This window comes from Centropristis striata, chromosome 5 (assembly GCF_030273125.1).
Source record: "Centropristis striata isolate RG_2023a ecotype Rhode Island chromosome 5, C.striata_1.0, whole genome shotgun sequence".
NCBI lineage: Eukaryota > Metazoa > Chordata > Actinopteri > Perciformes > Serranidae > Centropristis > Centropristis striata.
In genome coordinates this window covers 25,470,976-25,496,200 of record NC_081521.1, presented here as the reverse complement: position 1 = coordinate 25,496,200, position 25,225 = coordinate 25,470,976, and the positions used below count along the sequence as shown (strand labels likewise).

General features: G+C 40.7%; 1 protein-coding gene, 1 long non-coding RNA gene and 1 pseudogene across 3 annotated transcripts in view; all 3 read right to left on the bottom strand.

Moving 5' to 3' along the window:
- Positions 1 to 225: 225 nt before the first annotated feature.
- rprd1b (regulation of nuclear pre-mRNA domain containing 1B) lies at positions 226 to 7,788 on the bottom strand. Of its 2 annotated transcripts, XM_059333657.1 has the most exons (8): positions 7,670 to 7,788; positions 7,080 to 7,293; positions 5,449 to 5,578; positions 4,958 to 5,091; positions 4,206 to 4,324; positions 3,890 to 4,016; positions 2,939 to 3,114; positions 226 to 1,851 (listed from the first exon to the last, which is right to left on the bottom strand). In XM_059333657.1, exons 2-8 carry the CDS (start codon positions 7,228 to 7,230, stop codon positions 1,702 to 1,704), a joined length of 987 nt encoding a protein of 328 aa, XP_059189640.1. In that variant the 5' UTR covers positions 7,231 to 7,293; positions 7,670 to 7,788; the 3' UTR covers positions 226 to 1,701. The 2 variants fall into 2 exon arrangements, with proteins under 2 accessions (XP_059189640.1, XP_059189639.1); XM_059333656.1 differs by having other exon boundaries at positions 7,080 to 7,757.
- Positions 7,789 to 10,203: 2,415 nt separating this feature from the next.
- On the bottom strand, positions 10,204 to 14,061 carry LOC131971527 (uncharacterized; annotated as a pseudogene).
- Positions 14,062 to 23,173: 9,112 nt separating this feature from the next.
- LOC131971972 (uncharacterized) overlaps positions 23,174 to 25,225 on the bottom strand; it is a 4,101-nt gene continuing 2,049 nt past the window's right edge. Inside the window, exon 2 of the long non-coding RNA XR_009394421.1 lies at positions 23,174 to 24,311. This is a non-coding gene — a long non-coding RNA (uncharacterized LOC131971972). The remainder of the gene's footprint in view (positions 24,312 to 25,225) is intronic.

Sequence of the window (25,225 nt, the reverse complement as noted above, 5' to 3'; positions counted from 1 at the left end):
AGGAGCTGTAACCAGCTTCTGAAGGCTCTAACAAAAGTAAAAAATCTCTTTTCTTCTATTCATCATAAAACTTCTGTCTTTTTTATGGACACAGACAACTGAAAATCAAATATGAGCTGAACAGATAATATACTTTGTTCTGGCCTTGACAGATAACTTTTCAGAAAACCATGTACTATTGTACCAAAAGTGATTTTCAGAAAAACTCACACTCCCAGACCTTAATATATCAATTCAGAATTTATTTATTTATTATGTGGTTGACCTCATTTTACTGGAAGAGACTACAGAAATGGGGCACAGGGGTATTGGAGGATATGGAGAATTTGTTGCTGCTTGTAAAATATTTCATCACTTAATGTCTAAACACAAATAGGACTGAGCAATATGTATAAATGATCATTATGGGGATTTCATATTGTGATTCATTAAACACAATTTTCTATAATACCTGAGAATGTAGCTGGAAAGAAGGTTCCAGTCCATTTTATGTGACATCTGTTTTTTTCATTTTTAATTCCAAAACTTGTTTAATATATAAAAAGGGTCCTCATGTTATGTACTATTTTGATTTTTCCAAATTTCCATATTGCCCAGCTCTACACTTTCTAAAACTTTACATTCTTTCATACTTTTTAGTTTTTCTCATCGTTTAGTTTTTACCTCAAAGAAGAAATTGCATTTTTTAGTGTGGGGATTTTTTGTTTTGTCTTACAACTAAAGACCAGGTAGTTTAACAGAAATCAAACACTGTTTTGAATAGTTTCCTCAAACTTCCAGGATTTATTTGTAAAACTCAAAACTTGTCTAGTAAATACTTACTCAATACACAATTAGCATACTTTCAAGCATCTGTCTAAATAAATGCATGAAAAAAATTGACTTTGAATTGCAAAGTTTTAATCTGTAAATGAGAAAAACACTTGCAAACAGGGACACAGAAACCAGAGTCTGTCTACTGACTATGAGGACGAAACCTAATTTAATCACTGTCTCTATGAAGTGTTACTTAAATGAGTTGTTGACCCTGTCTTTTCATCAAGCTACCAAAAAGCAACATACATTGAACCCAATCTGATATATTCTCTATTTTTTTTCACACACAACCAAACCAACTATGGGTCAATAAAAAGCCACCAACTGAAAACCAAAAAAAGTGGAACTAATGAATGGTACATCCTGTTCACAGTGTAGTCACAACCTCTGAGAATTGTGAGAGCAAACAGCCCACCTTTGCTCACTTAATCCACAATATACCACACAAAAAGACACTTTGATTGACACATTCTGACAGCCAACATTTATGTCTAAGTTTTGCGCCTTTACCCCTCCCCTCCTCCTAGATCACTGACATTTCCAACGTTAAAAAAATAAAAAATAAAAACAAACAGGAAACAAACTTGTTCCAAGCTGGTGAAGTGGAATCCTCGTCGTTCGAGCAAGTGCCTGAAATATCCAGGCTGACAGAGTCTCTGTTTCTCCTCTGCAAAGTGTTCTGATTTCACCAAAACTTGCTTCTCGTGTCTCTTTCTCCCTCTTGTCCCGCAGGTTCGGAGACAGCAGGTGAGCTGGCTGCTGGGAGAGGTTTGACCACACGTGTCCTCTGGCTGAAGACGTATCTCGAAGTGTTCTGTGAATCAAACGTGGGGCTTGGTTTGGGTGGGGAGGGGCACTGAGGGTAGTTTTTCTCCCTATCACCTATCAGTCGGTGGAGAAGAGGTCTCCTGCCGAGGGGAGCGGGGCCAGACCCCCGGTTACGTTGGGCAGGAGGGAGAGGTCGGGGAGGCTCTGGATGTGGGACTTTAGCTCTTTCCTCACTTGGGTCACTCTCGCCAGTTTCTGTTTATACTCCTGCAGAGGACAAGAGGTAAGAATTATTATCATTATTTGATTGGGATTATTATTTACAAATTATAGTTCTTTCAAAAGCAAATTAAGGTGCATTAGACTAGCAACAGTGTACCAGTGTCACAGTGTACCACGGTTGGAAATTGACGGTAATCGTGCCATGTACGGCTGCTTACATGTGCTTATCTACACTATAGGAAAAATATGCAACCAGTTTTTAGTCATGATTGTTGGTCTGATATTAAATGATAAAAACAATATCACAGCCAAAAGTACAACAGTAGTAAATAGACAAACTTTGTAATAAACCAGAAGAAATTTAGGTTGTCTGTTCGCATTTTTTTATTTTTTTATTTCCTTGTTCTCCATGCTGGTGCTTCCCAGTAGAAGGACAGGGTTGTTGTTTTTTTTCAAGAAATAAATGTCTCAAAAAAGTGACCCAACACAAATGCATTCATAGAGAAGTCTTTGTTTCCATTCTCAGTATACAGTATGTTATGTACTCAGTATACTTATAGTTATATGCAGTGGTGGAAAAAGTCTTCAGATCCTTTACTTAAGTAAAAATATTAATACCACTCCACTACAAATAAAAGTAAGTACTGCATTCAAAACTTACTGAAGTAAAAGTACAAAAGTATCAGCATCAAAATGTACTTAAAGTATCAAAAGTAAAAGTACTCATAATGCAAAATGCCCCCACTCTGATTGTTTTATATTCCAAATATATTATAGGATTATTATTATTATTATTGATGCATTTATGTAAGCAGCATTTTCGTTTTCTCAAGGTAGAGCTCATTTTAACTATGTAATATACTGTTATGAGGTTTAATTTAAAAAATGTCTAATCACTTTAAATTGATCAGTTTTTTCATGTATAATCTCGACCTGAAAAAAGAATAAATGTAGTGGAGTAAAAGGGACAATACTTGCCTCGAAATGAAGTGAAGTAGAAGTATAAAGTTACATAAAATGGAAATACTCAAGTAAAGTACAAGTACCTCAAAATTGTACAGTAAAGTACAGTACTTGAGTAAATGTACTTTACTTTAACATGGTATGTTAGTTATGTTATGAGGAGCCTTACTTCTAGTTTCTTCTCTCTCTCCATGAGTGCCTCCCTCTGGCTGTTGATGTATTCAGTCAGCATGCGAGCCAGCTGCCTCCGGTCCTCCAGCTCAGCAGCCAGTCGGCCGTTGTACTCCGCCAGCAGCAAACACGCTTCATCCACCGTTTTGGACAGCTTGTCCGCTGCTTCCTTGTCTAGAAATGGTGTGAAAGTTGATTGAAAAATAAGTGTGATATTCTGTGATTTAAACAGTTTCTTTAAGTACAAGGCATTTAACTCAAGACATTTTTATCTTTTTTTACTGTGATATACAGTCAATTTAAGAGCTGATATTTCCAATTTTCCATGGTTTTCTTGATAATAACCAAAATCATCATCATGGAAAATGACATGAAATGAAACGAGATATCAGCTCTTAAATTAAACCCTTTTGGGATATTTTTGTTGTTATCATTATAATTGTCCAAACAAATGTACCTTTAGTTGTACCAGGCATTGAAATGAACAAGAAATTGAAGAAACAAGGGTGGTCTAATATTTTATTCCATGACTGTATATTTATTACTTTTTCCTTTATGTAGTGCTATATTTGGTATATATATTTGTCAACATGCATTGTTTTATAACCTGTGTTGATAAATTTTCCTCACTAATAAAACTTACTGTAATATGGACACCATGCACATTTTAACATCATGTACATTATATATTATAATATACATTTACTGACTGTAAGAAGATAATTGCGAGTACCTCGTTTAACATGGTAACTGTTTACATTTTACTCAACGCTGTATGCTAAATTATATGTTCGTTAAGAATTTAAAAATATAACAAGCTAATAAAATTCCGAAGCATGTTTCAGTAATGAGGGGGAAAAGAACACTGCACATCCATGCTGAGTAAATGTCTTACAGAAAATAATCCAAGAAAAGTAATTTCTGAAAAAGCTGAGCTTTCAGGACTTACCACCGATTTTCTCCAACAGAGAAACATCCTGGACTTCCTGCGGCAACGAGGCGATCTTCTGACGAACTGCTGCGTCGCCCGATGCAGCATTTTCTAAGTCCTGCAGGGCCTTCACCAGCTCCTCCGTCTGAAAATGTTTGTTTAAAGGGAACAGAGGGAGAAAGTCAAAAGGAGTCGGTGTGTTGGAAAAAATGGGAGAATTAGAGGGATTTACAATAGAAGGCTGAGGAACGAGGACAGGGAGAACAAGCATCATTTAACTTGAGAAGAAGGATTTTTCTTTTCTGCTTTCCAAGTAAAAAATTTGGCTTCCTACCAGTTGAGTTGCTGATATGTCTGTGCTGTGAGGGGAGGCCTGGCTTCTGTAGTCGTCATCTTCATCCTCTTCTTCTTCCTGGATCTTCTGATAGCTTCGTTTCACAGCTTTCTTCTCTTCTGCAGGATCAAGTTCAAAGACAAGAGGAACAAACACCCACATATTGTCAATATCACTAATTAATATAGTGATTATGTATTATGCCATAAAACCTACATAATAAACTATAGATTCGAAAACAGCATAAAGAAATGTCTCTTCAAAACACCAATAACAGAATGCAATTGTTTTTTTTTGTTTTTCTAACATCTTTTAAGTTTGAAATTAAATTCCACTTGAGGTAACATTTAGGTTTTTCTATTTAGATCAGAGGCAGAGTAAAAGTTGTAGATAAACATACAAGTGACCAGTCAGCTTTTTAAAATTCAATAATTAAGTATAATATTCAGTAATTAGTATGTAAACAATAACATGGTTTCAGGAAAATTTTTTGCTATAATGTGTGATTAAAAAAAAAAATCAGTATAAAGAGTTTTAAGCTACAAATACAAAGGGTTAGCAGATCAACAACTGAACCATATGTGCTACTTTAAGAAGATGCCTATTAATGATGCATTTCTCCCCAACACATTACAAATACAATATTATTATCATTATTAATGATCCTGTTTACTTGATACAAAAACTAATGGTGGTATCACCCACCAATGACACATTTATTACTGTACTGGTGTAAATAAAAACCACCGCACCTGAAGGCCTGGGGCTGTTGGAGTCCTCTATGGCCAGTTTGAGCTGTTGAATGAAGTCTCCTCTGTAGAGAGCTCTCTCCTTCCAGATGTTGAGCAGTCTCTCCATGTGCTTTTTACAGCCCTCATCTGCTTCACTGCAGGGAGGCGGGACAGTAAAGGACATCAGAAGAAGAAGAAGAGAGGATTGAGAGGACAAAACATAAAATAAAACAGTGTTCAGCAAATTCCTCCCAACAATGTGTGCATTTCAAAAAGGTGTGTTGGATAATCAGCTCCTTTTTAGTCTGAGAAACACCTCATATAGTAGAATTCTTCATAGAAACTAAAGAAATACAACAAACTTCAGCTGTAGAAGGTTTATAAGCAGGAATACATTTAAATACTGAATTATTTATCATAAAGCCTCAAAGGATGTTACATATCTACACACACAAACTTATGACACACACCATTATTTGTCTGAAAGCATACAGTGTTCACATCACATCTACCTGGCAACATGGGAGCAGGCATCGACAAGGACGGTCTCAAAGTCTTTGGTGAACTCGGGTCCTTTCTTCTTGCTGTTCTGGATAACATCGTTGGCCAGATACAGGAATGTCAGCTTCCTGGAGCTTTTAGCTGGAGGTCACAGAAAATCATGATATTTTCAAGATTTAAAAAGAAAAATTTACCTTAAACCTACATCAATCTGTGATGGGTGATCCACCCAAACTTCAACATACATGTCTAATTTTCCAGTATGTTTTGTCAATGTAGCGGTAACAGGTGTTTTTAAAAAGTAGCAAGTTTTCTGCGTCTACCTTATCTGGATTTGGCTTGGTTCAACACCTCTTAATCACTGACTAACTCCGATTTGTTCATTCATTCAAGCAATATTTCAGCAATAAAAATCAACATCAACATTCAACATCACCTATTTTTGACTATGTCTTGTGTTTTATGGTTTCTTTTTTCTTTGGTAGTTTCAGTAACAATGAATACACTCGTACAGGTGCTATATTTTAATACCATTACCATGTGACTATGGTATAAGCACATAGTAAAAAAAACTTTTCTTGATCACAGTTTCAAATGTTATAATTACATATTGCTTTTCTCGTCCTTGTAATCAGGGTCAGACAAAATGTGCTAGATTAACACTTAAAAACATTGTTTTGGTCTCTTTACATGGTACAGGCATTATCTTCATTATTTCTGGTGATGTGTAACCTCTGGATATTCCAATTCATTTTGGATAAGTAAAGTCCTGGAAAGCTTCGCACATAAGGACACGGCATCTTATTTTATCACATTCGGGTTTCAAATCATCTACAGTGTTCTCACTAGCAGTTTCAACCTGTTACAATATACTTTACTCCAGTATTTCCATTTCATAACTTTTATACTTATATTCTACTACATGTCAGAGGAAAATATTGTACTGTTAACTCCACTAAATTTATATGACAGCTATAACTACATATTACTTTTCAGATTAAAGTTCTTCACACCGTTCCTGTGCACTTTTTTTCTGATTAACTGACAAACTTAATGTGCCTTTTTATGGTTTGAGAGAAGTCGTCTACTACTCTACTACTAAATAAACTGTTTAAAAACCCTATTGACTGGACACTACAAACACAATGCAGTTATTTAATATGATGCATTGCTTTAGATCAAAATAGATCAGTATTTAAAGGAGTATAAATGTCTGCATTAGTAGAATGCAACATACATATTAATGCATCAGCAATATTAGCACAAAAACATAATTAGATTAGATTAGATTATTAGAAATTCACTTGTCACAGCAGCAAAAACAGAAGCAAAGGGTGTGAATATAAATTACAGAGGGGGTAATTTGTTTTAGAAGAAATTAATTAATTACTTCTAGTTTTGGCTCTTCGAGTTGCTGATAGATCTTATTGAATCACTTTTGTAACGTTTAAATGCAGAACTTTTTCTTTTACTGTATGGTTTCAGCACTTTTACTTAAGGATCTGAATAACTTCTTTAAACAGCCACACTTTTGAGCTCATCTTTCAATTTTCACGTTACCAATATTGTGGGTTTTTTTGCAGATGAACATCAGCACATATCAAAGCCTTTTGCAGCAGCAGGCACAACTGACAGCTCTCACCTTTCTTCAGCTCTCTGTGCCACACTTTGACGATGAGTGCGGAGTGTTTGCGGTGGTGGATGATCCACAGGGAGAGAGTCTGGACGCTCTGCTGCGAGCTGCTCAGCTCCGTCAGCTTCTTCTCCAGGGCCGACTCGGAGAAGGACGACATGCCGGTGGAAGAGTGTGTTTCCCCCGCTGACCCCGACCCGCACTAAAGCGACTGAGCTCCGACCTGGTTCAGAGAAACTCGCACTGTCATCAAAACTCCCGAGTTGTGTCGCTAACTTGAAAGCATGCACAGTTAAACCCCGCTCCCCCTAACGCTACGTTTCTAACGCTACGTTGGCTCTTTCTCTAGCTTAATCAGCGACCACATCTACTGAACAAAGCTGACAAATGTGAGCTCTTTTACCAGCTGCTTTTTCCTCTCTGCCTGCAGTGTTTGTTTACAGCTAACGTTAGCTAGCCGAGCTAAGCAGCAGCCACCTGCAACCCCGAGCTAACCCTGCGCCTCAACCCGGGCTCAGAGAAACACAGCTGCCGGGATACTCCTGCACAATATGTTTCCAGTGCGCAAACAGACAAAATAAAACTGCGGTTGGACTCACAATTTGTCTTTGCTTGTCTAGTCAGGAATGAGGATTCCTTCGAAAAAATGGCAGCTTGCACTTTAACCTCGACATGTGCGTCGCGCAGTAGTGACGCAGGCAGCGGAGCCCAGCATCAGCCCCCTGAACCTGCAGGGATGAAATGTCAGAAACATGACATGACAAGTATCATGAGCATTAATGTTACTTCAAAGTGTCATTAATGTTCATGACACGCTCATGTCACTCTTATGTAGACACCATCAAAATATAGTGTTACCATATCTTGCTTAAGTCACAAGGGCATGTTCAAAAAATTGCCTAAGTCACATTTTATTTTGACTTATAATAAACACGCTTAAGTCACACACTTGACATAGACCATTATCTTAAAGGGGTAAAATCGCATGATCTGATCAACTGAGGATGCAAAGCACTGGAAAGAGACATATATAAAATTACATTCATATATTAAAAAAATAAATTGAAAATGAGAAGATGAAATATTTAAAAAAAATATCAATTTGAAGTTACAGTGCAGTATTAGCATTTATCGTTTACTGAAAGGCAGTCGAGTCGAAAGGAGTCAGCTGAGGTGGTTTGGGCATCTGGTAAGGATGCCTCCCGGGCGCCTCCCGTTAGAGGTGTTCCGGGCACGTCCAACTGGTAGGAGGCCCCGGGGAAGACCCAGAACACGGTGGAGGGATTATATCTCTCTCCTGGCCTGGGAACGCCTCGGGGTCCCCCAGGAGGAGCTGGACGTTGTGGCTGGGGAGAGGGACGTCTGGGATGCCCTGCTTAGCCTGCTGCCCCCGCGACCCGGCCCCGGATAAGCGGAAGAAAATGGATGGATGGATGAATGAAAGGCAGTGGCAAAGAGAAATTCTTCAGTCTTGATTTAAAAGCATTTAAAAATGAATTATAGCAAGTGGAGAAATAGTAAGCCCACCTTTGCTTGTTAGGGCCCGAGCAGGCAACGACCTGCGAGGTCCCTATTGTATTTCGAATGTTTTTTTTTCTTCTTCCCAAATGATCGCATTTTTCACTGCCTGAACATACCCCAAAACTCATGAAACTTTAAATGTAAGTCACACCTGGCGAAAAATTTTATAATCTATTGTCATCCTGAATTTCCACCACTAGGTGGCGCTATAATAAAGGAAAGTGCGTTTTGGCTAATAACTCCCACATACTTTATCGCACATTCAAAAACCTTATGTCCACGCATTCACTGAGTTGTGCTGAATCTCGTGATATAGGCCACGCCCATTTTCGCCTAGAGTTTTTTTTTTGCAAATTTGCAAAATGTCGTAAACATACTTTTTCGAACTCCTCCTAGACAATTTCATCGTTTTGCACCAAACTTTGCACACAACATCTATGGACCCTCAAAACAAAAAGTTATTAAGATAATTTTGATAACCCAAAGAATACTCAAGTTATTAAATAACAACTTCCTGCAGGTGGTGCTATTTTAAACACAAAACACGAAGTGTTGCATATCTCCACATTGGTGTGTCTGAATGACATGAAACTCAAGATCCTACTTCCCCATGAGCCCCTGAGGCTCTGTGCAAAATTTTGGCCGATGACCACTAGGTGGCGCTCTTTAAATTGAAGTATTTTATACTCCAAATCGGTTGGTTGGATTAACACCAAACTTGGTATACTTATTGTCAATGCCCTCCTGAGGATAACCCGTGAAGGTTTTATTGATTGGCCCCTCGGTGGCGCTCTGGTGGCAGTCTAATTTAATATTTGGCACTGTGCCCAGACCATAAGACTTAAGGCAATGAAATGCATTATCATTATCATGTTTTTTAAAATATTTTTATCTATGTTATTTACTTCATACTGCAAACAAAATCTACCTCTGGGTACAAATAGAGTCCTCATACACACACACAAAAAAGGCACATATCACACATCATTCAACTTAAGACAGTGGAAGTTAAGAAATGGCAAGTTAAATAAAAAATAAAAAAAATTAAATACAAAATTATTAAAAGTTCTTAGAGGTCCAGATTATACTTAGATATTGATGTGAACTAAAATACGAATAGCAAAAAAAAAAGAAGACAGAAAAATAAACAAAAAAACAGCAAAATAAAATAAAACTTCTTTTGGCTGTAAAAAAACGTAGATAAAGGTTAAAATGTATATATCAAAACATACATAAAAGCAACAATAAATAAACACTTGTGCAAAGCACAGCAGGGACAAAAGTGTTTTTGTGTCTGTTTGTTCTAAACCTAGGGATTGTAAACCTACGCCCAGAGGGGAGGAGCTGAAACTCTGATATAAATGCATAGAGATAGATATTATCAAGGTTTAGTGAATTACGCATGCATAGTGACCTTTGATGACCGTGGAGACAAACAACAAATACAAAAAGAGAGACACAGTAATCATTTCATTTTAAACAACGTAGAATATTCAAATTATTCTAACACAAGTTTTGTATAATAATGCACAAACTATCCCTTTAATCCTCATACAGTGTCTGAAGGAGGACTATGTATAAGTTAGAAGTGGCAGGTAGCAATGGTGGAAAGTAACTATGTACATTTACTCAAGTACTGGACTTAAAGTACAATTTTGAGGTACTTTTATGTACATTTTATGTAACTTTATACTTCTACTCCACTACATTTTGAGGCAAATATTGTACTTTTTACTCCTCTACATTTAGCTGACAGCTTTAATTACTTTTCAGGTCAAGATTTAAAATGAAAAACATGATACATTTAAAATTATTACCCATTTTTATAAATTAAAATACTTAAAAGTTTATTAGGTAGTTAAAATGAGCAGAGTGGAGTCATTTCACAGTGTGGTATTAGTACTTTTTACTGAAGTAAATGATCTGAATACTTCTTCCACCACTGTCCTTTTTACTTCTTCACATTTTTTTTTTTATAATTATTTTTTTATTTTAATTTTTTGTTGTGCAAGTACATCTACTGATGCTTCTGGACACATCTTCAGTGGTGATTCCTGGAGTCATCGGGTGTTTCGGGTCTTTCAACATCATACACCCTCCTCCAGGTGACCCAGCTGAGGTTGATCAGACCCCAGCTTGTGTCCAGGTGGCTAACTAGCTACTTTGCCCCCATGGCTCTCCTCTCTTGAGCCAAAGCCATCTTGAGGCTTTCTCTGCCGCTTCGGTGGTGTTGCGGATGGCTCTTCTCTTCCTCAGTCCTACGATGCCCAACGTACTGAAGGCTCTGGACAGCGATCGTGCTGCAAAGCCCCTGCTTCCAACCTCTATTGGGAGACACCTTGCTCTCCATCCAGCTTGCTGACAACTACTGACAAGTCCATCGTACTTGGTTAGCTTCCTTTCAAAGGCCTCTTCCAAGCGATCTTCCCAAGGGACTGTGAGCTCCAACAGTAGTACTTGCTTGGTGGATTCGGACAGGAGAACAATGTCCGGCCTCAAGTTGGTGGTCACTATGTGGTTGGGGAACTTCAGTTTCTGCTCAAGGTCAACCAACAGCTGCCAGTCCCTTGCAGAGGCCAGAACACCTGCAGATGTTTTTGCAGCGGTGCTTGGCTGTTCCCCGGCTCTGATGAAGGCGATGGCTTGCTTGGGGAGGCGGGAGCGCTTGGCCCACTCGACACCTGCCCCGATGGCTTCAGCAATAACCTTCAGCACCTGCAGTCTCCATCAGTACCGTCCCTCTCCGAGTGCCTTGGAACAGCTGCTCAGAATGTGCTCCAGGGTTCCACGCTTTGAGCACAGCCGGCATGCTGGTGTTTCTGCAATACCCCACACATGCAGGTTAGATGGGCTGGGAAGCACATCATACACTGCCTGTATGAGGAACTTGATCCGCTGTGGTTTGGCTTTCCAAAGATCAGCCCAAGTCACCCTCCTCTCGATTGTGTTGTCCCATCTTGTCCAAGCACCTTGTTGCCTCATCCCTACTGTCCTGCAAGATCTCTCCTCCTCAACTGCTGCTCTCACCTCCTCCTGGATTAGGTGACGCTCATCCTTCCCTTTCATGGTGCCACCATAGAGAGTTGCAAAGGACCCCAGTCCAGCTCTGCCTCTTGTCACCACTCCCACCAGCTTTTTGTGATGCAGCCTTGTCTCTGCTTGTCGAACAGCCTCCTCTGCTTTCCACTTCCTACCCGTCCTCACTTCAATCCCTGCTTTGGCCACCATTGGATCGCTTGAGTCCTTGTACTGCAGCACTTCTCTGGCTCTTGACACCTTAAACTCCTCTTCCAAGGACTTAAATGGCAGTTGGAGCTTGTTGCGGTGTCCGTACAGTGCGATGTTACTCAGGCTCCTTGGTAGACCAAGCCATCTCCTTAGGTGGCTGCTGACCTTCCTCTCCAAGGTCTCAACTGTCGAAATTGGCACTTCGTAGACGAGAAGTGGCCATAGGATCCTTGGGAGAATACCATGCTGGTACAGCCACGCTTTGAATTTGCCTGGCAGGCCAGACCGGTCCACTGATTTCAGCCAGCCATCCAACTCAGTGCATGTTGATTGGATGGACGCTGCATCCCTCAAGGTGCTGTCGAACACCTTGCCCAAGCTCTTAACAGGCTTCTCAGTTAAGGTTGGGATGGTTGCACCTGCAACGCTGAATCTGAACTTGTCATCCACCTTTCCTCTCCTCAGCACCATTGATCTGGACTTGGCAGGCTTGAAACGCATCCGCGCCCACACCATCAGCTTTTCGAGTCCCTGCAGAATCCATCGGCAGCCTGGAACTGACTCTGTAGTGACTGTGAGGTCATCCATAAACGCCCTGATTGGTGGCTGGCGTTGACCTGTTTTCATCTTAGGCCCTCTGCACTCTGATTCAGCAGACTTTGTGGGCATATTCATGGCCAGAGAGAACAGGATCACTGAGATAGTGCACCCAGTGATAATCCCGATCTCGATCTTGTGCCAGCTTGATGTAACTGCTCCTGAAGAGGCCCTCATCCTGAAGTTGCTGTAGTAGTCAGCGATGAGGTCGCTGATCCTGCTGGGGACATGATGTTTTGTCAACGTGAGCTGCACCAGTTTGTGTGGTATTGAGCCATAAGCATTTGCCAGGTCGAGCCACAAGACTGACAGATTGCCCTTGTTCTCTCTTGCCTCTCTAATTAGCTGTGTTACCACTCCAGTGTGCTCCAGACATCCTGGCATTCCTGTGATTCCACCCTTCTGGACCGATGTGTCTATGAAGCTGTTCTTTCCAAGGAAGGTGCACAGCCGGTTGGAAACAGAGCTGAAAAAGATCTTGGCTTCGACACACAACAAGGAGATGATGCAGAACTGATCTATCTGTCTGGAGTTCTCCTCCTTCGGAATCCAAACCCCCTCGGCAACTCTCCACTGTGCTGGAATCGTGCCCCTCCTCCAGATGACTCGCAGGATCTTCAACAGGCGCTGCAGGAGTTTAGGACAGTTTTTGTACACTTTATGTGTCGCTTGGTCCTGGAGCAGAGCTTGAACGCGCTTTCCTGATGACCTCCTGCACTTCCTTCAGCTGCAGCTCTGACATATCGAACTCCACCCTCGGCTCAGGGGGATTTATCAGGGTGCGGCACTCTCCCAACTCCTGCTCTCTTGCTGGGTCGCTGTAAGTGTGCTGAAGATGGTGGTCTATCTCCTCCTGTGAGCAAGTCAGCTTGCCGCTTGGCTTCCGACCTAGCAGCTCCTTGGTGAATTTGAAGGGGTTGGCAATGAATGCAGAGCACTTTCTTGCTCTTTCGTGGCGGCGCCTCCGGTGCCACTCTGCTCGACGAAGCACCATGATCTTCTTCCTTAGGATGCACATCAGCTGTGCCAAGCCAAAGCGCTCCTCGTCTCCTGCCTGCTTGTACCGACTCTTTAGGGTCTTCATCTCCTGCCTGATGTTATGTATCCAAACCTCCCTTTGGTTCTTTGAGCAGGGTCCTTTTGCAGCTTTCTTCTCCTCTTCTCCGAACCGTTCTGATGCAGTGCTGACGATGATCATTGTCATGGTTTGCAGTTTCCTCTCGACGTCTCCCCTCGCAGTTGCCTCCAGTATTTGGTCTACATTGTTGTCGAACTGGTTCCACAGTGCTGTCTTGCTAGCTGCTGGCCACTTGATCCACCTCCTCTCAGATATGATGCTGGTGGGAGTCCTTTGCAACACTTGGAGGCTCCGGGCACTATGGGGTGACTCCGGGCCTGGCTCCTCCTCCGTCTCACAAGGTTGGAAACCTGTGCGTTGTGTTGGTCCTGACTCCACCAAACACTTCATCCTCGCTTGGTGGATCTTTAAGCCTCGTTCGTTCTTACAGATCTTGCCACAAGCACACTGCTTACTCGTAATCGTTTGTCCATTTCCTTGGTCTATTGCCGTTGTATCCGTCGGATTGGGGTGCTCATCCTCCCCCCCTCTTGGGCACCCCTGGGGGGATTTTTCCATTAGGTTCATCGTAGCTTGTTATGGGAGTCCTCCTCACAGAAGACACAGATTGGGTTGCCAGCCCTTTCTGCCCCGGTTGCCGTCTCTCCGAGCTGTCACTGACTCTCCAGTAGTCGCCACACTATTCGCGGTTGTCAACCAGTCTTTCCTGGTTGTCACTGATTGAATCAGGTTCTAAGCTGTGCAAGTACATCTACTGATGCTTCTGGACACATCTTCAGTGATGATTCCTGGAGTCATCGGGTGTTTCGGGTCTTTCAACATCATACACCCTCCTCCAGGTGACCCAGCTGAGGTTGATCAGACCCCAGCTTGTGTCCAGGTGGCTAACTAGCTACTTTGCCCCCATGGCTCTCCTCTCTTGAGCCAAAGCCATCTTGAGGCTTTCTCTGCCGCTTCGGTGGTGTTGCGGATGGCTCTTCTCTTCCTCAGTCCTACGATGCCCGTTTTAATTTTTTTTAATTTTTAATTATTTTTTTTCCTGCGCTTCTGCGCATGCGCGGCCCTGGTGCGTTTGTGCGCATGTGCGACCCCGGTGCGCTACTGCGCATGTGCGGCCCCGGTGGGCTACTGCGCATGCGCGGCCCCGGTGCGCTACTGCACATGCGCGGCCCCGGTGCGCTACTGCGCATGTGCGACTCCGAATTATTAAAAGTTGTTACAGGTCCAGACTATACTTAGATATTGATGTGAACTAAAATACGAATAGCAAAAAAAAAAAGAAGACAGAAAAATAAACAAAATAAAACAGCAAAATAAAATTAAACTTGTTTAGGCTATAAAAACGTAGATAAAGGTTAAAATGTATATATAGAAATACTAAATACATACATAAAAGCAACAATAAATAAACACCTGTGCAAAGCATAGCAGGGACAAAACTGTTTTTGCGTCTGTTTGTTCTAAACCTAGGGATTGTAAACCTACGCCCAGAGGGGAGGAGCTGAAACTCTGTGTGCAATGGATGGGAATTGTCATTTAAAATTGAACCAGTAATGCGCTGTAATTGTTTTGTGTACAAGGTCTCCACGTTGAGCTGTGGCTCACCAATCAGTCTGCTAGACCACTTTACTATTTGGTTGACTGAGTTTTTATTTTTCAATGAGAGGTTGCCGTCGGGGTTTGTGCGTTACAGGGGCCAGTCTACACCACCCCTATGAATTTCATTGCCTTAGGTGTTATAGTGTGGTCACGGTACCAAATATGAAATTAGACTGCCACCACAGTGCCACCTCGGCCCAATCAATAAAACCTTAAAGGGTTATCCTCAGGAGGACATTGACAATAATTGTACCAAGTGTTAGAAAAATTGCATGAGGAAACCCTGAAAATTGATGGAGGAGCCTAAATGCAGTTTTTTGTTGTTAACAGAGTAATTGAAGTTCATAAGAAATAATAATAATAATATTTACAATATGTACATGTTTTGATATTTACAATATAAGTGGATAGATATATTTTTGTTTTGTGAAGACTGTACCTTTAATATGTCATTCTCGGTCCGGGTACTATAGTATAATTCCTTTTTCTGTCCAAACGAAAATACGAAAAAAGGAAAACAGTGCCCCCTTTTCCTTTTTCGTTTTAAACCAAAAACGAAAAAACGGATTTTGCTATCAGCATCAAAAAACGAAATAACCAAACAACCTAAATGAAATAACGGCCGTTATTTGTTTTTTGCAAATTCATTTTTCCTTTTTTCGTTTGTCATTTATTGATATGACGTCGGACACATCGGAAGCGGAAAAATAAAAATCCCGTCAAAATAAAAGTCCCGTATTAATAAGTACTTATTATCAAGCATAAGAAAGAGGGGAAAAGTATCATCATACACTAGTATAGGCTACTGTTCTCTGAACCATGCACGGTTCACATTTATTAACATTATTATTATTGATTATTAATTATAATCATAACTAATGCCGGTGGGTGAGCCTGACGTTTGGGAAGCCTATCTGACCACATGTTATACACAGCGCCGGGTAGTCGCCGGTGCTGCTGATCGCTTAGTACTTTTATGTTGTTTATCTTATCACCATGGCAGAGCAGCAGCTGCATCATAATAAATCCCTGGAATATGGGGGAAGCTTGCTCGCGATCGCAGCTCCTTTGATGTGAACGCGCACAGAGCACAAAGCTCAGAGCCGGACAATAACCGGAAAATAAAATCAGTTAACTCTAACCGGGGCTAAAGGTTTTGTTGAGCCGGAACATGAACACAGAGCCTGGTTGAGCCTCCACCGTACTAAAGCCCTCAGGTCTAGTCTTCATGTAATAACAGCGCTACCCTGTGGCTAAACATCAGCACTGAAGCGATAACTTCACAAATTCTCATTTTTAATAATTATTATTTTCATAATGTGTGTGAGGTTGTCGCTGCAGCTGCTGCCCGTTCGTCACTATGCTGACAAGTTGCCGGTGACAACGCGTTGCCATGGTGATAAGATAAACAACATAAAAGTACTTCAGAAGCGATCAGCACCGGCGACCGGGCTGTATAACATGTGGTCAGATAGGCTTCCCAAACGTCAGTCTCACCCGCCGCCTATGGCTGTAATTAAATGATATGACAATGTTCTGAGTGTGCTAATCAAAGGGAATCTTTTAATGTCCTACTTCATTTATCTTGAAAAAAAATTTCATAGCGATAGCTTTCATTTATGGCGTTAGGCCTGGCATTAGTTATAATTATAATTAATAATCAATAATAATTATGTTAATAAATGTGAAACATGCATGGTTCAGAGAACAGTAGCCTATGCTAGTGAACACAGTATAGGCTACTATAACTATGCCTGGCTCAACCGCCGGCATTAGTTATGATTATAATTAATAATCAATAATAATTATGTTAATAAATGTGAACCATGCATGGTTCAGAGAACAGTAGCTTATACTAGTGTACGATTATACGTTTTTTAAATCCTTTTTATGCTCGATAATAAGTACTTATTAATACGGGACTTTTATTTTGACGGGACTTTTATTTTTCCGCTTCCGATGTGTCCGACGTCATATCAATAAATGAGAAACGAAAAAAGGAAAAATGAATTTGCAAAAAACAAATAACGGCCGTTATTTCATTTAGGTTGCTTGGTTATTTCGTTTTTTGATGCTGATAGCAAAATCCGTTTTTTCGTTTTTGGTTTAAAACGAAAAAAGGAAAAGGGGGCACTGTTTTCCTTTTTTCATATTTTCGTTTGGACAGAAAAAGGAATTATACTATAGTACCCGGACCATTCTCGCGAGTGTTTGGTAATGGTAATTTGGTAGGTAATGTGATTTGTGGTCAGTCAGGACAAGCGGGGAGTGGAGCCCTATAGTTTTTTGACCTCTCTCTCCACTACTTTCTAATTTCGTGTATAGGACGTGATTTTTGTTTTCATTTTGTGACATTTTATATTTTGTATTTTTCCTGCATTTTTCTGAGTAAACATTCAAGTTAACCGGCTGGTCTCTGTGGATTTATTGGATGTGGACACGGGGAAGAGTGGTACGAGCGTCAAATTGAGGCTCCAACTACATTATAGTCAAAAAACTTGCTCCTCACGGATTAATGGACTCTGGAACGGCCTGACTCGCTGTGGATTACAAAGGAAGGAAACTTTGCGGACTTCACGCTCGCCTTAGAAGAGGAAACAATCAACCGTAAGTCGTGCCTTGCCATGCTTTATTACCGATCATAGCAAACCAGCCCATGAGGACGGCAGCTATACGTGTGTGCTTGTCGATAGTACGTTCAGGGGACTAGAGGAGAGGGCTAGAGGAGCTTTGGCAACTGCAGTTCAAGCAGGACTTTCCCGATGCTGGACAAGATGGGGACATCGAAATGTCCAAAGATGATCATCAGTTCCTGAGCATGGTGTCTCAATCTTCACAGATCGTGGATGGACATTACAGCGTATGCCTTCCAGTGAGGAACAAGTCACTGAAGATGCCGAACAACAGGTCAGTTGCAGAGCAACGTGCATTGAATTTGCGAAGAAGATTCTCTAGAGATGTCAAGTTTTTCTCAGAGTATGTCACATTCATGGAGAACCTCATCAAGAAAGGTTATGCTGTGAAGCTCAACAGTACTGAATATGAGCCTACAGAAGGACGAACATGGTATTTGCCTCACCACGGTGTCAGACATCCAGTTAAACAAAACCTGCGCGTGGTCTTTGACTGCGGGGCAAGTTTTCAAGGAACTTCATTGAACCAGCAGCTGTTACAGGGACCTGACTTAACAAGCTCACTGGTCGGGGTCCTTGTGAGGTTTCGACAAGAGACTGTGGCGGTTATAGCTGACGTGGAGGCCATGTTCCACCAGGTCAGAGTCAACACTGAGGACACAGATCTCTTCAGATTTCTTTGGTGGCCCGATGGAAACCATGAGCTGGAGCTCGTAGAACACAAAATGTTGGTCCACATTTTTGGTGCAACGTCATCACCAAGTGTGGCAACCTTCGCACTGCAGAAATGTGCAACAGACTTTGAGGATGAGTTTGGTCAAGAACTTGCCAAAATGGTCAAGAAGAACTTTTATGTAGATGACTGCCTTGCGTCAACTACAGATGAAGACACAGCAATCACCCTTTGGGCCGACTTGAGGACCATGTTGGCAAAAGGTGGATTTCGTCTGACAAAGTGGTCGAGCAATAGCAGGAAGTTGCTCAACTCAATCCCAAAAGAGGAAAGAGCACAAGGTTTTCAAGATCTGGATTTGGACGAAGACAATTTGCCGATGGAGAGGGCATTAGGAATCCAGTGGTGTGCAGAATCTGATCAGTTCAAATTTAAGATCAACCTCAAAGATCGACCACACACCCGAAGAGGACTGCTTTCCCTCGTCAGTTCAATCTTCGATCCCTTGGGCTTTCTCACTCCAGTAGTACTGCCTGCCAAAAGAATTCTTCAAGATTCATGTCGGCGGAAGTACGGCTGGGATGAAGATCTGCCAGTTGATGTCATTAAGAGCTGGAAAAATTGGGTCTCAGGTCTGCAACAACTTGAGAATTTTGGAGTCGACAGATGCATCAAGACAAAGCAGTTTGGTGCACCAGCCTTCGCACAGTTGCACCACTTCGCTGATGCGAGTGAAGATGTTTATGGAACTACAAGCTACTTGCTGTTACGAAGTGAAACCGGCGAAGCGCAATCCTCGCTGATGATGGCAAAGGCAAGGGATACCAAGAATGGAGTTGACTGCCACAGTTGCAGTCAAGATGGACAAGCTCCTGAAAAAACTTGAACTGGAACTTCAGGAGTCAATATTCTGGACAGATAGCACGGCTGTGCTTAAGTACTTGAACAGTGAGAGCACCAGATTCAAGACTTTTGTTGCTAATAGAACTTCAACTATCCTGGAGCACTCTCAGACTTCTCAGTGGAGGTACGTCAACACCGCTCTGAATCCTGCTGATCAGGTCTCAAGAGGACAAACTGTTGAGGCTTTCTTGAAATGTGAAAGTTGGCTCTCAGGACCGGAGTTCTTGCTCTGTACACAGGACCAGTGGCCTAAGAATCCAGATCCTGGAATGCTGGACGTTGACGACCCGGAGGTCAAAAGAGTGGTTCAAGTGCACTCCATTCAGGCGGCAGATACCAAAGACTCAATGGACCAGTTGATGACTCACTACTCAACTTGGATAAAGTTGAAGCGTGCTGTTGCCTGGTTTCTGAGATTAAAAGATTTGTTGAAGGAACTGAGAGCAAAGAGAAAGGAAACAAGGACACAGGATAAAGAAAGCAGAATGGACGAGTACAAGAGAGCTTTCAAAGGAACAGATTTGACTTGTGAAGATTTGAAAGAAGCAGAAACACAAATCGTCAAGTACTGTCAGAAACAAAGATTCACAGAGGACTTGGCAATGTTAATGGAGCATCGAAAGGTGAAGAAAAGTAGCTCACTCTATAAATTGAATCCAGTGTGGCAAGACAGAGTGATGAGAGTTGGAGGAAGGTTGAGCCGAGCCGCAATGCCGGATGATGCCAAACAGCCAGCCATCTTGCCAAAGGACTCACACATCACGGAGCTTGTACTGAGAAGCATTCACAAGATTACAGCCCCCACTGGAAGGAACCATATGTTGGCCCAACTGCATCAGAGATTTTGGATCCCTGGAGCAAACGGAGCCATCAGGAAGTTCTTGTTCAGGTGTGTTGTCTGTAAAAGACTGCATGGAACAACTGGCAAGCAGCTCATGGCGGATTTGCCAAAATGTAGGGTCTTGCCTGATGATCCTCCATTCACAAGAGTTGGCGTAGACTACTTTGGCCCATTCATGGTGAAAAGAGGAAGAGGACAAATCAAGAGGTATGGTGTCATTTTTACATGTCTAGCCATACGAGCCGTGCACTTGGAAGTTGCATCTTCACTTGACACGGATGCGTGCCTCAACGCAATCAGAAGATTTCTTGCCAGAAGAGGACAAGTCAAGGAGATGTACTCTGATAATGGAACAAATTTTCGTTCAGCTGACAGTGAGTTGAAGAAGTCAATAAAAGAATGGAACACTAGCAAGATCGCCAAACATCTGCAACAAAGGGGTGTCCATTGGCACTTCAACCCCCCAGCAGGTTCTCACCATGGAGGAAGTTGGGAGCGACTTATCCGATCAGTGAGAAAGATTCTGAGCATCACAGTAAAGGAACAACTTCTGGATGAAGAGGGTCTTCATACCCTACTGTGTGAAGCAGAGGCTGTCATAAACAGCAGGCCCATCACGAAGGCTTCTTCAGACTTTAATGATTTAGAGGCCTTAACGCCCAACCACTTGGTGCTGCTCAAAACTAAGCCTGAGTTACCACCGGGGGTGTTTAACAAGGATGACCAGTACGCTAACCGCAGATGGAGACAGGTTCAGTACCTTGCGGACATCTTCTGGAAGCGTTGGTGCAGAGAGTACCTCACACAGCTTCAAGAACGTCAAAGATGGTCTGCACCTGGAAGAAACTTCTATGTTGGTGATGTAGTGCTGATTGTGGACGACACGTCACCCAGGAATTCATGGCCACTAGAAAAGATCATGGAGACTTTTCCTGACAGCAGAGGGTTTGTTCGTCAGGTTAAGGTGAAGACCAAGACCAATGTCCTTTGTCGCCCAATAACAAAGTTATGTCTTCTTCAAGAAACTGAGGACAATTAAACTGAGCTGGATAGAAGCCAAGACCTCATTTGCTTTGAGGTGAAGAATGAGAAAATCTTTATAGATAACCCCAGTTTAACTACATAAGCATGTAGGCTCCTTTTTTGAGTTGAAATTTTGAGTAATTGTTTCAAAGAGATTGATAACAATTAGGGGCCGGTAATGTAGGAGCCTAAATGCAGTTTTTTGTTGTTAACAGAGTAATTGAAGTTCATAAGAAATAATAATAATAATACTTACAATATGTACATGTTTTGATATTTACAATATAGGTGGATAGATATATTTTTGTTTTGTGAAGACTGTACCTTTAATATGTCATTCTCGTGAGCGTTTGGTAATGGTTATTTGGTAGGTAATGTGATTTGTGGTCAGTCAGGACAAGCGGGGAGTGGAGCCCTATAGTTTTTTGACCTCTCTCTCCACTACATTCTAATTTCGTGTATAGGACGCGATTTTTGTTTTCATTTTGTGACATTTTATATTTTGTATTTTTCCTGCATTTTTCTGAGTAAACATTCAAGTTAACCGGCTGGTCTCTGTGGATTTATTGGATGTGGACACGGGGAAGAGTGGTACGAGCGTCAAATTGAGGCTCCACCTACAATTGAATAATCTGATTCCAACAACAAAAAATCCTCACCAATTATTTCTGCGCAGTCGTTGATGGGGAATGATGAACAGGAGACGTCCAAGTTCTCAGTTTAACAAAAGTTTATTACAATACGTCAAGAAATGTGAAGTTACAGAGCTCTGGGTTCACTTTTTAACTGTCCCTGATACACACAGACTGGTTACAGGTCATGAAGTCTGAACCAGGTCTCTTCCCCTGGAAAAAAAAACCCCACTTCCAAAACTAACAATGTTTATTATATAATGAAGGTAGATTTCTTCCAGGAAGTGCCTCCTTCTTCATCCGCTGATTTCGCCAGTCTTAATCAATACAGGGACACGTCAAGCCAACGGGCAACAATCTTGCTGCCTGGAACAAGGCCGTGCCCTGACCTGCTAACAAACTTGTTATGACAAACATTCTGCCTTGTTATGTTCTACAGAGATATAACAGGAGCCAAAAGATTCTTCAATGTCTACTTGTTATTTTAAAGTCTAAAAAATATAAAACGGACGATAATATTATTTGTGATTACAGAATCTTAATCAGTTTAAGCAAATGGAATATATGTAATTAAAGTAATCACAGTTTCTAAATCAACATTAACACACAAACATAATCATTGTATCAAAATCATATCGCCTGATTAATATAAATGCATAGAGATAGATATTGTCAAGGTTTAGTGAATTACGCATGTACAATCCAAGAACTGGACTTAAAGTACAATTTTGAGGTACTTTTATGTACATTTTATGTAACTTTATACTTCTACTCCACTACATTTTGAGGCAAATATTGTACTTTTTACTCATCTACATTTAGCTGACAGCTTGAATTACTTTTCAGGTCAAGATTTAAAATGAAAAACATACATTTAAAATTATTACCCATTTTTATAAATTAAACCACTTAAAAGTTTATTAGGTAGTTAAAATGAGCAGAGTGGAGTCATTTCACAGTGTGGTATTAGTACTTTTTACTGAAGTAAATGATCTGAATACTTCTTCCAAAACTGTCCTTTTTACTTCTTTACTTTTTTTTTTTATACATATATTTTTAATAATAATTTATTTTTATTTTATTTCTTTATACACAGCTGCAACATTTACATACCAGAGTATGTAGTACGACATCTTTTCCATGGACTATAAGACTATTTGTGTTATGTTGACAGTAAATACACATCCTACAACACTGAGCCAGATTCAGGCCTCAATTTGTTTTGTGATTAATGTAAGATTTGACATTAATATTTTCAGTAAAACTGGGGATTCTGTTACAATTGTGGAGAAAGACATTTTCCCTTAATTTGAATGTTAAAAAAAACAGACAAATGTCACAAAGTTAATAAGCAAACTTCAGAGAGAGAGAAAAATATGATAAGATTATGTATTATTTTTATTTCAGGTCTCCAGAATAACCAGGTGTTATAATATTAGGGGTAGGAGAGTTAAAACCTTTGTTTTCCAGCATGTATTCCTCTCATTTAGCCTTGATTACCCAGCAAAAGCCATTTCCCTTATAATCTACTGTATTCCCAGGAATTTTGTTTAAACGTGCCTCGGCTCCACAACACACAAAACAGCTATGAATTACCGTCCACCTCATCATATATAGTCTAGCTAATAACTTCTGGATTTTGTTTCTACCTTCTTCCATGCATTTTCCCCCATGTAGCCTTTTGTATCATACAATACATATATACTCACTACTACTGGTCTACCTTTCTCATGGTCTTTCTTGTAAATATGCATGTAGCAAGACTTACTTAAAGCTTAAAGTCCCCGTTATATGACAGTTTTAATTAGGTTTAGTTGCATGTACAGCTGTTATGATGATGGTTTACTTTGCACTAAAAAGAAATCTACCACCACTTTGGGGGGTTTTCTCTAAATGTGTTTTCCTGCTCATCAATAAGTTGAACAAAAACATTTCAAATGCTCTAAACACAGACAGAAGCCACAGTTCAACTTGAACTAAAGTTACTGATTCTTACAAAACACACACAAAAAAAAAGCCTTGATATGTACCTTAAATAAAAGTGCCCAAAGTGGGCAAAACTGTGGGTTGAATGAAGGCTGTGGTTTTATGCAAACATTAATTAGTCCATATGTAGTGGAAGGTCTGAATCACAACAACACATCAAACTAAAGTTCCTCCTCGTCTTCGGTCTTAGCTTCAGGTCTCTTGCTCTCTTCATCAGGAGTTTGTGAGTCGACCTCAGATTCCGGCTCTGGTTTCCCGCTGGCAGCTTGTCTGTTCGCAGCAGATTTTGTGAGTCTTATCCTTTTCGCCTGTGGCTTGTGCACACTGCTCTGCTTCGCTAGTGAAGGGTATCCGTGTTTGTTAAAGTCACTCATGACCTTGCGGACAGTTTGAGTCGATACACCGCACAACTCAGCAGTTTTTTTCATTGTCAGACCTGCAACTTGGGCACCAACAATCTGGCCTCTGTCAAAGTCTGTTAACTCACTCATACTGGAAGTGCAGGTGTCTACTGTCTCCTCTGACGTCTGTAAATGGATGGAAAGGGGGTTATTAAAATAAATAATAAATAAAAAGACAATTACCCAGCAGCAATTATGATGAGTTTTAGGCTGGGGCATCTTGCAGCACCACAAAACTTAATGGTATTTTGACAATGCCTTTAACAAATATTACACCTCCTACAATTTGGATATTGCACTTGCACTGATACATTTCAATAAATTGTTCAGCCCTACTTTATTCTCATTAATTCAACCCCTATTCTCATAATATTACAACTTTTTATGAAAATATTCTAAAAATATATATTCTTTAAATCTCAAACACAGATAGGTAGAATATGTTTTGAATGTGCAGAAAAATGTAAAGATCCTTGTACTTTATATCACAAGCTATAAAGTACAAGGGTTTACAATTTAATTTAAATGTAATAATTTATGATTTCAGGTTCTGCATGCACATTTAAAAATGCAACTTCTACAAACAAAAGACACAAAAGAGGGAAAAGTAAACCATGCCTACTTGTGTTGAATCAGCAGAGATAACGTAAATATTTGAAATCAATAAGCCTAAGAGCCTTAATGACTTATACTTTTTAGATTTTTAATTGTCACCTGGTTCCTACATTTTATGCTTAACAAAATATATAAAAACATATCCACCATGAAGTGATGCATAAAAATTCACCAGAAGGAAAGTAAGTGTTTGACACTCACAAAATCTTTTCAGTAGGAGGACCCCCAGTCCCAACAGGGTTCCGACCCCTTATCATTCTGCATCCATTTATTGAGAATTTGGGGTTGTGGGCAGTGGATTTTTAGGGAGAGACAGCAGGTTAAGCTCAGCACTGTGTGTCAAGTTGATTTGGTCATAAATCCCCCTTATTGTCAGTGAACCTAAGAGAGCACATCCTCTGAATGCTCTAGGTGTCTCGTTTGTG